Here is a 16,181-nt window from a genome sequence, read left to right on the forward strand (position 1 = left end):
GGGTGGGTTTCTAACCTTTTAGTCACGTGAGAGACACATTTAGATATTTTTAACAGAATAAAAAAATATTTCAAGGAACTATAATATGTGTGTGTGTGGTGCTGTCCCTGGTGCTAAAACCAAGTAAACTGGCACAAACCAATTAAACATCTTCAGATTAGGGGTGTAGTGATTAGTTTTAGAAACAATTCGATTCATATCATAATTTGTGGTTACTATTCATAGTTGATTTTGTTCGATCCGATTCACTGACAAGACATCTTTAGGCAAAACAATCCAAGTTTGACTAAGAAATAAATACATGGGTACTGAATGAACAATGCAGATTAAGTTTTTCAGATTCCTTGTATTTTTTCCAAGATGATCCAGTGTAAATTAAATATATGTGCAAACAAACAAGTAAACAAAGATTAGTATGACAAAGTTCAGGCCATTGTTTTTCTTTCCCCAAATCAAAATAATACAAACAGAAAATTATTAGAACATTCTACCACACTGTATGGTCACATGGCTTTGCTAAATTCAAAGTATTTCCATACATTGACTGTAATGATGCCTTGATATGGAGCTAAATTGGGGCCAATATTATTTGAAATCCAAATAAAACAACTTGAAAAAGAAAAGGTGTCGTGGCCAAAAAAAAAAAAGTAGTCTGAAACTTTTTGCTATCCTAAAAAAAATAATTCTCTTCAGCTTCAAAAGTTCTGGGTTTTTTTATAGATTTCAAAACTCAAAATTTCAATTTAGAAACTTTTTTTTTTTTCATTTTTTAGATCTTTTTTTTTCACTTTCAATTTTTTTATTTCTTTTTTATTTTTTGTTTCGATTCTGAAAATTTCAGCACCGGGACTGAAGTTACCAACCTAATCAATTTTGATTGGTCCTTTGTGTTAATCCCACCCCAATGCGCCACAACGGGGTATGAAGTTTTGAAACAGAAATTTTAAGATCCAAAACCAAAAAAAAAAAAAAAAGTTGAAAATGATATAAAAGATTTGAAACTGAAAAAAGTTTTGAAATTAAAATTCTGAGTTTAAAACGTAAAGAAACGAACATTTACAGCTGAAAAAAATGAGTTTTCTTTTTGAATTGGAAAAAGTTTCAGACATTTTAAACACCAATATTTTTTAAGTTGTTTTATTTGGGTTTCAAATAATATTGGCCCCAATTTTAGCTCCATATATTGATCTTTTTTTTCTCATCAATCCTAATGGTATTTGGAATTCAATCAACAACTTGCCTCAGACAGATTGATCTGGTTGGATTATAGTATTATTAATGAATCCATCAAGTCAATCATTCGTCATACCCTTACTTTAGATCGCTTTAAAGTATGTGCTACATACAAATAGGGCAGCCACAATTAGTCGATTAGTCATAGCTATGTTGACTATTTTAATAGTCGACAATTAATTTAATAGTCGATTAGTCGTGGGATTTTTTTTTTATCCCAAAACTACTGTGAACGCTTTCTAATGCTGCATCTTTAAAACACGTGCTAATCCAGGTCAGTAGTGATGTCACAGGAAGTCATAGAAAGACTCGGGTACTGTAACAACACGGCAACAACATGTTTCAAATGCATGCCTCATTTGATTTAAGTTGTGTTTTAATTCAAGAAATCAACGAAGGTAAGAAGCTGTATGATTCATTAAAGGTTTTATAAACTTTTTTCTTAATTATCTTTATTTTTAATTGGCATATTGCTTAAACACTTCAAGTTTAAAGCTAATGATGGATAAAATGTGTTTTATATCCAGCTTAGTCGACAAATAAAAAAATAGTTGGTGATTGGTCAACTATTAAAATAATCTTTTGTGGCAACCCTATATAAGATGTCAAAAATGTATTTTATTGCTCCAATCCATAAAATCTGAGTACAGACTTATTTAGCCCTTTTTATGCCAAATCAAAGCTTAAATTTCTGCCATCTGCCCCTTTTCGACATTAATCTTAGTGTATCTTGTGAGGCTGGCAGTTGCACTAAATAATGCAGTACCTGGAATGTGGCATAAAGCAAGTCAAGACGGTCTGGGTTATTCATAAAGCCCTTAAGGATCCCTCTGCAAAAAAAAAAATCCTCAAGACCACAGTACGGTAAGTATTTTCCCCTCATAGGTTTTCCCCAAGTTCCAAATGATGCACTCTTTTGGAGAGTTCTGGTCAATCCCAGCATCCTGTTGATAAGGGGGAGTTAAAGGTACCCAAACTATGTCACCTAAATGACTGTTTGGAAAAACGCTGTTCTGTTCTGCTGTCTGAGCTCTGCAGGGTGTGTGCTGTGAATGTGGGTGTAGCTCAACCAACAAAGTGGTAGTGGTGAAGGCTTTATGAGATGGTGGGTCTCTCAGGGTGGGCTGAGCACTTTGGAAAATAGTATGTTACTGATTATAAGCAGTCAGAGGTTAGGAAACAGCAACAGCGTGCTGTTGGTGAAACGTAAGTATTTTGTATGTAAGCTGTGAATGGGTTATTTTAGTCAAAGTGGCTCTGGTGAACTGGCTTTTTTCAACAGCAGATGTAGCAGTTGCACATTTGACATAATAGAGAGAACACAGTTAGTCAAAATGTCTTACCTAGAAAGTGACTTAACTGATTAATATTGCAGTAAACTGCAGACAATTTAAGTGAGGCGGAGAAAGATTCTCAGTATTCCTAGATGTACCTAAAAATAAAATACTCCTGACTTGATTTGAATCTTGATTTTAATCTTTCAGGGTGTCAGAAGCCAACACAACGTTTTAATATAATTATAATGAAGCATTGTAAAAACGTCCACCAATTTGTCCTCTTCTCTGCCTTTGCCCATTCTTTCATCATCTTCTTCATCACCAGAGTCAACCTACACACCACCACTATGCTGTCCCAAAACACTCTCACTAACCACTACTTTTCATTCACTGATTTCCTTAAGATTACACCGTCTATACAAGATGTAGTCTATCTGCTTGCTTCTATTTATTCCCTATAGCCATTTTCATCTTTTTTGCAAAATCAGCCACCATCTGTTCTTCTATGTTCCTCTCCTGGATACCAAACCTGCCCATTACCTCTGTTTCCTGCACCAAAATGTCCATTCAAATCTGTGCCAATGAAAACTGTCTCACTTCTAGGGATGCTCACCATCACTTCATCAAGGTCCACGTCAACAAGGTTATACTTCTCCTCCTGTGGGGCGTACCCACTAACAGCGTTGAACATCACACCTTCAGTCTATCATTAGACTCATCACCCTATCTGACGCTCTTTTTACCTACTCAAAAGTCTTAACAAACTCCTCCTTTTAAGATAACTCCTAACTTGAACTCTGCTCCTTCTCTGCATCATGTCAACTAACTCACTATCTTTTCCTGTCAACACTCCAACATTAAAAGTCCATACTCTAGTCTAAAGGCCCGGTCCCACAGGATTTCACAGCCATATCAGGGTAAAAAATTTGGAAAATCTGCCACACATGCTTAGACACACTAACTTTTGGTAAAAATTGATAGATGGATGCATGTTCGTGGAATAGCAGGGATACAGATGCCGGAGTCTACTGGTAAGAATGGCTCGTCATCGGCTGTAGTGCGCCAACTCCTCACCTTTAAAAGCGGAAACCGCGGGTGGATTCTCACACTTGCTCTCTGGATTTCAAGACAACAACTTCACTCAAAATTATTGGATTTTGCATCTAGTTTGTATTTATTTGGATTTATTGCATTTTATGGTGCCTAAGAAGAAGGGCTTACCAAAGAAGAAGGCTCCCAGGAAGGCCAGGTCCAAGGTCTCCTTCTTCTTTGTCTTCTCCTTTGGGCAAAGGCATGATGGAGCTGTACGAGATTATTTTGTTGGTCTTGTAGCATAAAAATGAGAACATCCCTGCATTATTAACCTGGGGCTCGATCGATCTGGTATGGATATCATAGGTCTGATTCACAGATTTGGTTTGGCAAAGATTTTACATCAGATGCCTCCCAGTATTTATTCGAGCTTTAGATCAGCACTATGAGACCCTGGCTTGGGGCCCTTCATGGCTACATTGACAAAAAATGCTTACGATTTAAATAAATGATCATTTTGTTAGTTAAGTTTTGTCATTTTTTAGATTTTTAAAATGAGGTGATCTTACATGAATAAAAAATAATCTTCTTTATTGACCATTGCTGACATTAAAATAAATCAAGAGGCAATGAGAGCTTTACCACATGTCAGATGACTAAGTAAAATCAATCAATCTCTATGTATATAGCACTTTCCATTATGTAACATAAAACACAAAGTGCTTTACACCTAATTAAACCAATAATACAAAAACAAGCACAACCCCCAACCCCTTTCACATCTACCACTTAACTTATGGAGATAGATGATGATACAGAGTCGTTTGTTATTAGAAGAAGTTCAAACTTCTATTCTTATCCTGTCTCTAGTTGCTGTTCAGAGGTAAAAATCTTAAATTTTAATTTTAAATATATCTTTTACCAAAGGATGCAGGATGTACTTTATTTTGAAAAGAACCTGCATGTGGTGCTGTCAATAGTAATATAATAGATGCATAACATTTTAATGATTCAGTTATTGTAAATATTCAAAAGCTACATTTTTAACCTGAATAGCCCAGTGGCTACAAAAACATACATTTTTCTAAACAGTGATTTGGTACTTTGAGCCTCTCGATGGGTTCTGGTCAGTCTTTTTTAGGGTTAAAGGGTGCCGACTCCTGAGATAGACCAATGAAGGATTCACAGATGCTGCCATAATAATGTCAATGTCCTTCTATGATTTACTTCCTCTTGTAAAAAAGAGGCTCCAAGATATTCCTCCTCCAGACAAGATAGTCCCATTCCCACAAACTCTTCTAGGATCTTTGTAGCCTTTTTTTCTTCTGTTCAGTTGAAAGGCACAATAGTAAAATAGTATTTCTTCGTTTTGTTTTCTTCCTGTCCTCTATCCTCAAAACAAAACAAAGGAGAACTTCTTGAGCATGTCTTTTTAAATGATGTCTTTCTTTTCATCAATATAGCGGGACAGCTGTGCAAAAACAGCTATTACCTCAGTCAAAACCCACAGGGGCCCATCCGTCTTTTTCTGACTGGGGGGCTATCGCCTCAGGCTTGAAGTCTTATACTTCCAGTCCAGCTGTCAACCTCACCAATGGTTCGCTCGATGAAGATGCAAAACCACAACGTCAGCAGAAAATTAAAATATATATATATTTGTTGACCGACCAAGGAATCCTCAACCTCAAAGTTGAAGTTCTAACGTCAGAGATGATTTTATTTGAGAAAGATACAATTTCCATAGAACCCTTTACAGCAGCAAGCAGTAATATGAATATATATATATATATATATATATATATATATATATATATATATATATATATATATATATATATATATATAAACAGTCCAACTCTCTTCGTATATGCTTCCTATTATGCTTTTTTACAACATGGAGAAAACTGTTGGTCACCCTCTGTCTAATTTGAATTTTATTGCAACTTATATTTATTTAGTTGGTTTAAAAGTGTTATTTTATTGTTATTATTAGCAGTGGGGTCACAATGTTTTTATCCCCGTCTGTTAAAGCTTCCACTTCCTTCAGATTCTGTCTGTTCCATTCAGGCATCCTCAAGTGCTGGCTTGGTTTTAGGTGAATTGTGTGCACACCAGTATGACCTTTTTAATATTGTAATGAGTTCTCAGAGGAACATACTTTTCTGCTTTTGTTGCAAAATTTGAGCTTTTGTTAAGCTTTATTAACAACTGCTCCATACCTTTCCTCAATATGGCAAATTTCAGTTTTGTCCAAGTAAGAATGAATTCCATTTTGTAAAATCAAATACAAATCCTCAGAAATTAAAAATCCACCACATGAGAAGCCAATATGCACCACTATGCACACTTACACAGAATTTGTTTACAGCAGTGGCCAGTGTCCCCACCTTTGCTCACAGACCCATAACCAAGTAGAGGGCTCATCCACAATCCGCCGTGACAAAGGGAAAGAGCTGAGTGGAGGGTATAAGGCCACCACTGGCTGCCAGAGTATGTCCAGGACAGTGATTTTTGCAGATTGCAGCAGTTTGAGCTAAACCCCCCTCTGTCTGCTCACTATAGTTGGGACATGAGCATGCGGGGTCATCACTGGTGCGTGCAGCAACTGGAATGGAGATGGGGGGTTGGTCTTTAATGAAGCTGGTTCAACAGTGTGGCTGGATTAATATGATCATTTTTGCCTTGATATTATTCACTTAGAGCCATTGAATTTGACTGCAGACCCCCCAAAGGAATGGAGTCACCTTTTCTGCTTTTGACCTTTGTAAAAGGGTCAGGGCACCCAAAGATAATTTAATTAAAAAAGGAGAATTTATCAAAAAAAAAAGGTAACATATTTCATGAAACAAATGACATGACAGAACAAGTGGGAGGAAGAAACCTTTTTTAAATTAATCTTCAGGTATATAAAAATACATTTTGAAACATTGTAATGTCCCATAAATCACTTTGGTGATGATATTCTTAAATTGAGGTAAATATAACCTTAGAAAGCACCATAACATGTCACACAATGCCCTGTTTTAAACAAAGAATATTACAAATGTGGAAGCATGTGCATAAAAGCCATACACTGGGTGGATTCATAGAACAAAATTGCTGCAGAAATTGCAGATTGCAAACAGAAGATAACTCTGCACATCTCCCCAAACCTCCAAATGATGTACATATATATATATATATATCAGTTATAATTCAGTTTTTTTAATTGTTGTATTTTTTGAGTCCGTAACTGTTGGATAAATGAGATTCTACACCAAAATCAGTAATAATAAATGACTGACTTCCTTTTAGAAGATCTGGCCATTCTTAGACTAAAGGTTAGGAACTGCGATGATGCAGCGTTTTGCAAAAAGACAAAAAAAGATGTTCCTTTGCAATACAATACCCCTATAATCTTGCTGTGTCATTTTTGTCCCGCAGCAGCACAAGTCGTATCGAACCAACCAAGTTTGGTAAATCCAGTCTCCAGCCAGCAGTGGGTTACGCTCCGGTCAGTGTGATCTACTTTAAAAATATTTTTATGCCCAGCACACATTTTTTGGGGGGGGAGCTATCTCCCACAGAGAACTGTGCTATTTCTGTTTTGGTTCCTTCCTCTCTTGTCCCTGTTTCTTATCTCTGTCCCAACTAAACTTGTAGTTGGAGGTCACCCTGCTGCTCCACTTTAGAATTAAATAATTATTAGACAGAATGAAACCAGGACAGTGAGGAGCTGCGGTGCCTCTCTCATGCGATGTAATTCAGGGAGCTCGCAGAAGCAAAAGCATCCCTTTGTCAGGATAAAGACACGTGTAACTGAATATGTGTGCTATCATAAAAATGAGTTCAATAGGTGATAAACTGTGTCATTTAAGGAAATTATCTGAATGTGTAAATTAATCTAAAAATCATGTTCATTTCTGATGACATAAAATTTGTATGATCTCTAAGTTATGTGTTTAGTATAAGCTTTACTGTTTTTTTAAGTCTGTGTAAGTAATATGCACACACATGTATACACGTCTCATTTCTTAGAAGGAGAAATTTCAACTTCCTTTAAATGTCTCAGGAGCTCCCTCTGGTGGACAGCTTTACATTTTTTATTTTGTGAAAAAAATTATCATTTTTTTTAACTATTTATAAGGTGAATCTACACCCATAGTAAACACTTTTAATTTAGGAAATGTGGCACAAATGTTACACAATCAGGCAGAAAAAAGGCTAAATTATTTATCTTGATTTATTATTGAGGAATAAAACAATACTGTTTGTTTTAATTATTTTTCTGTGTGGATTCTGGGATGACTAGAGGAGCTCTAAATTACTTTTGTCTTATCTCTTTATTAAAATATAAAAGCTATTACTTCAGTTTCTTATTTTATTGTATTTTTTGTAATTCATCTTTATACTTTTATTTTATTTTTCAAGTTCATTTCTTAAATGGTGATGTTGAAAATGCAGTATTACCAGTAACTTCCAAAAACTACTGCACATGTTTGGGAAGATTAGTTTAGCAGAATTGTTGTTGCAAAAATATTACACAAGATGACATTGTTTATCAAGTATTTATCAGAATTAGATGATCATATTTAACAATTTAAAGCCCAATAAATGTTCTTAATTTACATTGAAGTTGAGCAATCTTTATCCAAAGCTCCATCTAAAGATAATGAGATTCCAGCTAATTTCCTCGTTTTGTCAAAGCAGCAGCAATGGAGACTGAATTTAAATTGGGTTCCTTATAATAATAAATAAAAGAAAAAAAAAAAAAAAAAACCATTGTATAGACCTACAATAAACAATCGATCATGCCTGAGATTTTTTAGATTTTTATGCATAAGTGTACAAGATGCACCTAACTTTCAGGTTTTTTTATGTTTTTGACTAATTTAGGTACATTAAGTTTGGTTATCAGATTTAGCAAATTCTTTTAGAATTTAAATAATTGTTCTGATTTAAAACACAGTCGTCACAGCCATCTGTAGGTAGCTTGTGTGGTTGTAAAAACATCCCATATCATAGTCCTTCCACCACTGTACTTGACAGCAGGAACGACGTCTTATGATCTGCTGATGTCTCCTCTATACAGTGTTTTGTAATAGTTACGGTTGGTTTTGGTACTTGAAAGAAATGTATTAGTGGGTCATTTTGGGTTTTTTTAGAAGCTAATTTAATAACTGAAGCAGTGTTACCTCGTTGCTTCTCAGGAAGACAATTATCTTTCTTTATCCCTTAAAAAAAGTCCCATACTTTGAATTTCTTCAACACGTTGTCTGAAGCTTGTCCTGTTCTAAAAACTAAAACTTGAAAATCAAATTTTTAAAGAAACAAAAACATGTGAACGATAAAATAAAACATGAACAGCTTTTAGACACACACAAAACTAACTTTTTTCTTTTTTTCATTTCAAATATTTTTTTATTGAAATTTGTCTCATTGCAACATCATCTTTGGGATTCTAAATAAGCTGATTGTAAACCTTCTTGAATTTCCAGATGAATCTACGTTTAACAAATATTCCATCAGCGCTTAGTGCATCAGTTTCTTATTCTTCCTTTCTAGAAAGTCCACTTCGGTGCACATGTCAAATGATAACCAAAAGAAATGTACACCAACAAATAAACAGATAACACAGGGATGCTTAACTGAACAAACTGTACAATGAAGCTTACATGGTAAATGTAAAAAAAAATACATTTAAGATTCTGACATGGTGTGGATTCAAAAAGGAATGAGAGGGGAAACTAAATCTTTTTTGTAGCATTCTACCATACTTATGTCCTATCGGTCCTTAATAAGCTTTTAATTTTTAAAAGGTGGCCCTTTTTTTTTTTTTTAAACCAAACAAAGAATCAAATCAACGCAGTAAAGAGCAACAAAGTCACAACAATGTACAATTAAAACTTAAACCAAACAGAAATAATTCAACAATAATTACAAAAATGGAGCATTTGTGTATTTCAGTTAGACTTTAAGTTGAATAACGAGACGAATGATAAGATGTGTCCATTTCGTGGAGCCAGAACTGCGACACGACTCCAGATGAGATCAAAGTTTTTGCAGCGTCTCCACACAGCGCCTACGTTTGTGCTGGGAGGGACGCCGGTGCGTTTAGCCCGTCTGTGCTCCGCTTGTCGCACACAGACATAATAATGTGCGTTCAGATGTTACCGAGTCCTGCGACGGACACATATGTTGGACCTGCGCGTGGGCACAAAGCCGTGATTGCAGAAGCATTTATATGAACCCGACGTGTTCACACAGCGGGCGTTCTTGCAGGGGCTGACCCGGAGGCCCGGTTCTGCACACTCATCGATGTCTGCAAACAAAACACACAGGAACTTATCAGAATAAACATCAATGCAGTCTTAGGATCTATAAATAGGGATTTCTACACAAACCTATACAGCGTGCACGGGAGTGGTCCAGCCTATAGCCTGGGTTACATTTGCACATGGTGCTCAGGTAGGAGCGGACACAGTGGCCGTTTGCACAGCTACATTCGTCTGAGTCCTCTTCTGAACTGTCACCTTTTTAAAAGCAGACAGATGATGGTAGACGTCAAGCAGAAATAAAACATAAAAAACATGTGTCGCACATCTTCGTGTTGCCGTTTTACCTGGTTTATAGTGAACAAAAGCTGCCAGAAAATCCTGCTCCCCATCAGACTCAGTGTCAAGATGCATCTCACACAGACGGTTGAACATCTCTGAACACAAGAAAAGCAGGTTTCTACTTAGAGGAAAAAGCAGATTGTGGTACTAGTGGATGGAGAGGACTCTTAAGGAGGTATACCTGAGTTTCTTGGGGGGCAAGTGTTGCATTCTGGTCCCCAGCCGCGGCCAAAATGGCAACAGCACTCGGAGTACGTCACCACCAGACTTTGAAGAGGCCGGCTGCAGATGAGGTCCTTGTCCACCTCCTCGAAACACACGTCCTTGTAAGCTGCAGTACGATCTGTGTCGCAGAAGAAAAAGAAGACAGACACAAGAATTTGAAACAAATTATATATATCATTTAATAAACGGAAAATGTACAGTTTAACTAGCAGAAACTAAAATCATAAGATTCTACCCTTTCACTGTAACCACAAAGTTAAGTAAAATGTGTCTTTTCCCCTCAGTTCTAAACAGTTTTTGTAATATTTTCAGCATGCAGATTAAAGTGTTCACATAAAACTAAAACAAAAGCCTGTTAAGCATGGTCACGGCAGCATCATGGTTGGGGCCTGGTTTTTCATAATCTTGCCAATAATTTTGAATAGAAAAAAAATCAGTATAGTGTCAAAATGTTCTAAACACAAATGAACTTATAGTCACGATGATGTCAAAATATGACCTAAATATAAATAAATATAACCAGTCATTTAAACACATTTATCAATGCATATGCAACAATACTACATTTTTTTGTCTTCACTTTTTATTTTATAGAAAACTAAACATTATTTAAGAATTTAAAAAAACAATATAATATAAATAATACAAATATAAAATATATTTATATAATATAAACAATAATAAAAACCTACTGTATCACAGAAAAAGCTTTGCTGAGATTCAATGGTGGATTTTCTATATTCTATAGTTACGTTCCATTTTTAATATTATTACTTCTACATGTTTTTTTTTTTTTTTGCCTTATTTCAACTTCTAAAACACACAAGACTGCCTATTTTTCTGCTTATCTCCTGACACAAAACCTGTTTGTGTGACTCTCCAGTATTATCAGTGGTCACTGTGGTTGAATTATACTTGAGCAAGAAGGATGAATGGACTTTTGATTTGAGCTATGTCTTTTTTTGGAGCTAAAACTCTGAAACAATGCTGCAAGGACATTGGAATTTAAAAAAAAAACTAAAAAAAAAGGAATATTTTTTCACAAAGAGGATATATGACTGCTGTGAATTGCTACCAAGAAGAAGATGATGCACAAAAATATAATGCAAACTAACTGACAAAAAACAGATTTTCATCTCTGTGTTGCCATACCTGACTGTAGAAATGAGTTTGCATGCTTGTGTTCGAAAAACTTGCAGAAAAAGACAATAAATCTGCACCACAACAACTGTTTTAAGCTTCAAATTGTATTCAAATGAGCTTCTTTAAAATTAGGAGAAAAAGTGAAATGATTTACAATAAAACAGGACAAATGAGACATTAACTAGAAGGTTAAAAGAGCAGCACATAAGCATGAGGTGGAGAGAAGCATAGAAAAAAGCAGATTTTACTCACCATCATAGACGCACTGTTTGAGCAAAGCGCTGAAGGTGAGGGGAGGGTCGCAAAAACAATAAAAGGAGCCGGGCGTGTTCTCACACCTCCCGTTCTTACAGTAGGAAGGGTCCTGGCACTCGTCCACATCTGCAAAGGAACCACAGAATTTGGTCAGCATCTTTTTGGATTCTGTCTAGAATCAGAAGAATCAAAGCCTTGACACAGCTCCACAAAAATATAAGCCCTCCAATAAAATGGGACAGTTGGGAGGTTTCCTGGAGTTTTTCCTGACGTTTTGTTCATCTAGGAGAATCACGCAGTCACAACAACTGCTGCATGTTCTGGGGTTCACTTCATGCATAGTTCCCATCAGCAAAACAATTACTGTTGCATTCAAATAACATTCATTATGAAGTATTTTTAATGTTTGGAAATGCTTTTATTTCTTTTTTCTGTTTGATTCACTTAAAACAATTACGGTTACAAGATGAGCAGCTTAACACAGAGGTTCCTGAAGTGTTTTGCTAGTTTACTTGTGCAATAGAAATGTCTTCTTTTTGACACTCCCCTTTTCTGCAATATAACAGCCTTTAAACCACCAAAGAACAAAGATTTCGTTTGAACACAACATTTCTCCACAAAATTCAGAATCCACAGATGATTCGTGATACTATAAGCTCAACAAATGTGCATCTCTTAAACTTTCATTCATGTAGTAATAATACTGATTTATTTATGTGTGACTGGTCAAATATTTGAATGAAAATGCAGTTAAACTAATAATGGAAAAGAATGAAAAGCATATATTATTAAACTATTGAACAGACAATGAGTTGTCACAGATTCATTAGCCTCCTATGTGGTTTTATTTCATATTTTTTAGCTTCTTTTGATGGGGAAACCCCTAAATATTGAAGTTTAATTTGCTTAAAACTATTAGGTTCAGCTGTGGAGTGAATAGGTGAAGTTTAGAAAAACACATGGTCAAGAAAGGCTAACTTGGTGATTTAAAGAGTAACACAACAGTAAATCAACTTTTTTGGCTGTTTACCTGTATAAATGGGTATTTAAAAGTCTCTTGGTCTTTACCAAATTTTTGATAATTTAAAACAAACTTGTTTAAATTCTGAAAACGGAGTCCAAAACTGCTTGTGTGCTGCCCCCTAGAGGTTGAAACAAGGTAAGAGAGTTGAATTTTGTGATTGGTCAACTGGTCCCACGTCATTTCACAAGTTTCATGTCATCATGCTGAGTCTTGGATTGTGCAAGTGCAAATATTTTTTGAAAGCAAAAAAAAAAAAAAAAAGTTTTTGAATGCAAATATCGAATATTTTTCTTTAAAAATCATGACATTTTATTCTTAATACTTTACATTTGGTTTGCAATTTAGAAAATTTTGATCTCATAATTGTGCAAAATGGTGGCAAAAAAAAATCACTCCATAGCTTTCCTGCTAAACCTCTCCCATGGTGGCGAGCTGGTCGGCAGACAGAGAGCCGCTGCGGGAGGGGAGGGCTGCCTGCTCAGGCATCCTCAACCTAATGATTTTTGTTCTTATTTTCATTGAGACAATAATAAAAAGATCCAGTAGTTACTTCAAGCTAACCTCACTTTCACTGTCAATCACAACTACAGACCACACTTCTCCCACTCAGCCTGCCTGCCCTAGTCCCGCCCCCTTTTTTTGTATTTTTCAAATCAGGGCTGAGATTGGACTCCAACTGCCCTGTTGTGTTACCCTTTAACGTCTGTTAAAGTCTGACTCTGATCACGTTTAGATCTATTGGTATTTTATTCATGATTATGCAGCTTTTAGCCAAAATCCCAAAACCTGTGTCGTTTCTGCAGAGCGGCAGTTGTTCATTAGAAATTCGCCTTTGAGTTGTGGGTGGGACTTTTGGTGTGGAGCTACCCCGTCCCCCCTTCCCATTACCCGTAACTATTTACTCCTGCTAGCTAAGCCCCTCACACCCACGACCAAGCCTTTCTGCACTTACCAGCCTGCTCCTCTGGAGTCACACAGCTGTTCCTGTCAATGGCCAGTATCAAGGGTAATGTGCAACTACAGTAGTGCGAGTTCTGCGTTTTCACGCAGAGGCCATTCTTACAAATTTCTGGGTCATCGCACTGATTCATGCCTGTGCAGCACAAACGACAGGGATCAAGATTTTGCCTCCAGCAGTTTTAGCAGTTTGAGTCGGTTTAGTACAATCCCCTCACCTGACACCGTCGCCATCACACACTTCTTCTTGTTGGTGTCCGGGATCCAGGGTGGGTTGCAGAGGCAGTAGAAGGAGCCTTCCGTGTTGACGCAGCGGCCGTTGGCGCACAGAGACTCGTCGTGGCATTCGTTCACGTCTGGAGAAGATCACGGAAACATTAATAAATCGTCACATTTCTCTGACTTGGGTGCTGCTCAGAGCGATTACCAATGCACACGAGGAGGTTGCTGTCATAGTAGAAGCCTTGCTGGCAGTAGCACTCGTAACCCGGCTGCGTGTTATGACAGCGGCCCTTTTTACAGATTTCCTCAGCAAACAGAGAACACTCATCGATGTCTGGGAAGAACAAACAGTGTTCCTAAGGGATAAAACCAAGTTTTCAATTTCAAGTTTCAATGAAACTGTTTTACCAAGGTAGGCAGGAAGGCTGTAGTGGCGCTCCTCGTCATAGTAGAGGCCTTGGCCATTTGGGCACAGCATGTGGAACTCAGCTAAAAAAAGAAAAGGATATGTTTTAAATCAGCTAAATCTAAAAGTGGTTATGATTGCAACTGGGTGTAGATTACAAAGAAAGCATACCGGAGTGGGAGACGGGGCAGGGATAAATCTCACAATGATCTCCCCATCCCATTCCGATGGAGCAGCAGCATTCCTGCTTGGTGACGTTGGTGGCGAGCACGCTGTCGCAGAACACAGCGTCTTCTAGGTTCATGTAGCACTCCTTCTTCTCATCTGTTGCCACTCGAACCACTGCAGGAGCAAAGAGGGAACGGAAAATTATCCAAACGTTCAGGTTTATCATTCCTGCACATTTGAGAACAGTAAATAGACCGTGAAGGCATCACAAGTGTACCCTCGCAGCTCCGCTTGTCCTCTGAAGGGATGTATCCGTGGTTGCAGACGCACACATAAGAGCCCAGCCGGTTCTCACAGTAGCCGTGGGGCTGGCAGAGGCTTCTGTCGGAGGCGCATTCGTCAATGTCTGGAAGGGAAGTCACACAGTATTTATTTAAAAAGTAAATAAGGAAATCTTTAGTTGTCTGTATGTTTGTTCTAACTCCAGTATAAATCTACTGCTTCCACACAAACAGATCAAGCAGGATAAAAAAAAAAGACAGGAAACGCACAAAGAGGGTCACTAAAAACATGTCACTTTACTAAAATCTTTAAAAAATAATCTTTTGGGAATTTTTTTCAATCAAAATTAAGACATCAAAGGAAGATCTCACACTGGAAACACTGACCTTGGCATTCCTTCCCTCCAACCAGCATGTATCCCCTCTGGCACTCACAGTGGTAGGAGCCCATGTTGTTGATACAGCGACCCCTCAGACAATTCGAGGACCTTTTACACTCATCAATATCTGCATTAAATAAAACATTTATAGATAGAATATATTAGTGCTGTCATGTGATTATATTTTTTATGTAATTCATTTTAAACTCACATATTTTCAACCCAATATTTGCTGTTTGAGGTATTCTGATTAAAACTTATCACAATTTGGTGCAGTAATAGACCAAAACAGAACTAAACTGTGGATTCATTAAGTTTTTTATTATAACAGACTTTTTTTTTTTCAATTTTAAACAGTTAAGAAAAACAAAACCAAAGCATCCGGTCGAGAATGCTCAAATTTAGTTTCGGTTCTGTGCTCGGTTGTTTTGTGATTGAAAATAAACGTCAGTTTTTAGAGTCCAAGCTTCTCATGTCACCTTCACAATGGCTGCCCTCCTGTGTGCGCTGGTATCCTGTGTAGCACTGACACTGAAAAGACCCATCCGTGTTGATGCAGCGGCCGTTAGCACAGAGTCGGACATCAGCACACTCGTCTATATCTAAGTAGAAGAAATTCAATGTATTAATTAGAAAACAATAAAGTGTATGGTAAAATTTTATTTGCTTTTAAAAAACGCTGCAGAACTTACCGCTGCAACTTTTACCATCTGCAGAGTGGAGGAAGCCGTCGAGACACAGGCAGCGGTATGTGCCAGGGAGGTTCTCACAATGGCCGTTAGGACAGATTCCCAGGTTCTGACACTCGTTAACGTCTGGTGACATAGAGGGGAGGTTAGTACACACTGTTGTTGCGATACTTTTGGATACAGACTGTGTATTACTGTCAAAATTAATTTTTTTTAGCAAAAATTTCTCTATGTCTTGAATATAACATTTTTCTTAATCTTTATTGAATAAATAAAACATTTTTTTTCCTTTT

The 16,181-nt window shown here is 36.9% G+C and overlaps 1 protein-coding gene across 4 annotated transcripts in view; it reads right to left on the minus strand.

Annotated features, from left to right (window-relative positions):
- Window positions 1–8,912: 8,912 nt before the first annotated feature.
- Window positions 8,913–16,181, minus strand: part of ltbp3 (latent transforming growth factor beta binding protein 3) — a 39,381-nt gene continuing 32,112 nt past the window's right edge. For 3 of the 4 annotated variants that reach the window (XM_024266191.2, XM_024266190.2, XM_024266192.2), the window contains 14 exons: window positions 15,892–16,014; window positions 15,679–15,801; window positions 15,207–15,326; window positions 14,816–14,944; window positions 14,542–14,712; window positions 14,373–14,453; window positions 14,170–14,298; window positions 13,961–14,098; window positions 13,738–13,878; window positions 11,759–11,887; window positions 10,320–10,481; window positions 10,144–10,233; window positions 9,926–10,054; window positions 8,913–9,843 (listed from right to left, as the gene is read on the minus strand). In XM_024266191.2, coding sequence (XP_024121959.1) covers window positions 9,692–9,843; window positions 9,926–10,054; window positions 10,144–10,233; window positions 10,320–10,481; window positions 11,759–11,887; window positions 13,738–13,878; window positions 13,961–14,098; window positions 14,170–14,298; window positions 14,373–14,453; window positions 14,542–14,712; window positions 14,816–14,944; window positions 15,207–15,326; window positions 15,679–15,801; window positions 15,892–16,014 — 1,817 coding nt within the window. In that variant the 3' untranslated portion in view covers window positions 8,913–9,691. The remainder of the gene's footprint in view (window positions 9,844–9,925; window positions 10,055–10,143; window positions 10,234–10,319; window positions 10,482–11,758; window positions 11,888–13,737; window positions 13,879–13,960; window positions 14,099–14,169; window positions 14,299–14,372; window positions 14,454–14,541; window positions 14,713–14,815; window positions 14,945–15,206; window positions 15,327–15,678; window positions 15,802–15,891; window positions 16,015–16,181) is intronic. The other variant, XM_024266193.2, reaches the window with a different exon arrangement.

This window comes from Oryzias melastigma, linkage group LG14, assembly GCF_002922805.2.
Source record: "Oryzias melastigma strain HK-1 linkage group LG14, ASM292280v2, whole genome shotgun sequence".
Classification (NCBI taxonomy): domain Eukaryota; kingdom Metazoa; phylum Chordata; class Actinopteri; order Beloniformes; family Adrianichthyidae; genus Oryzias; species Oryzias melastigma.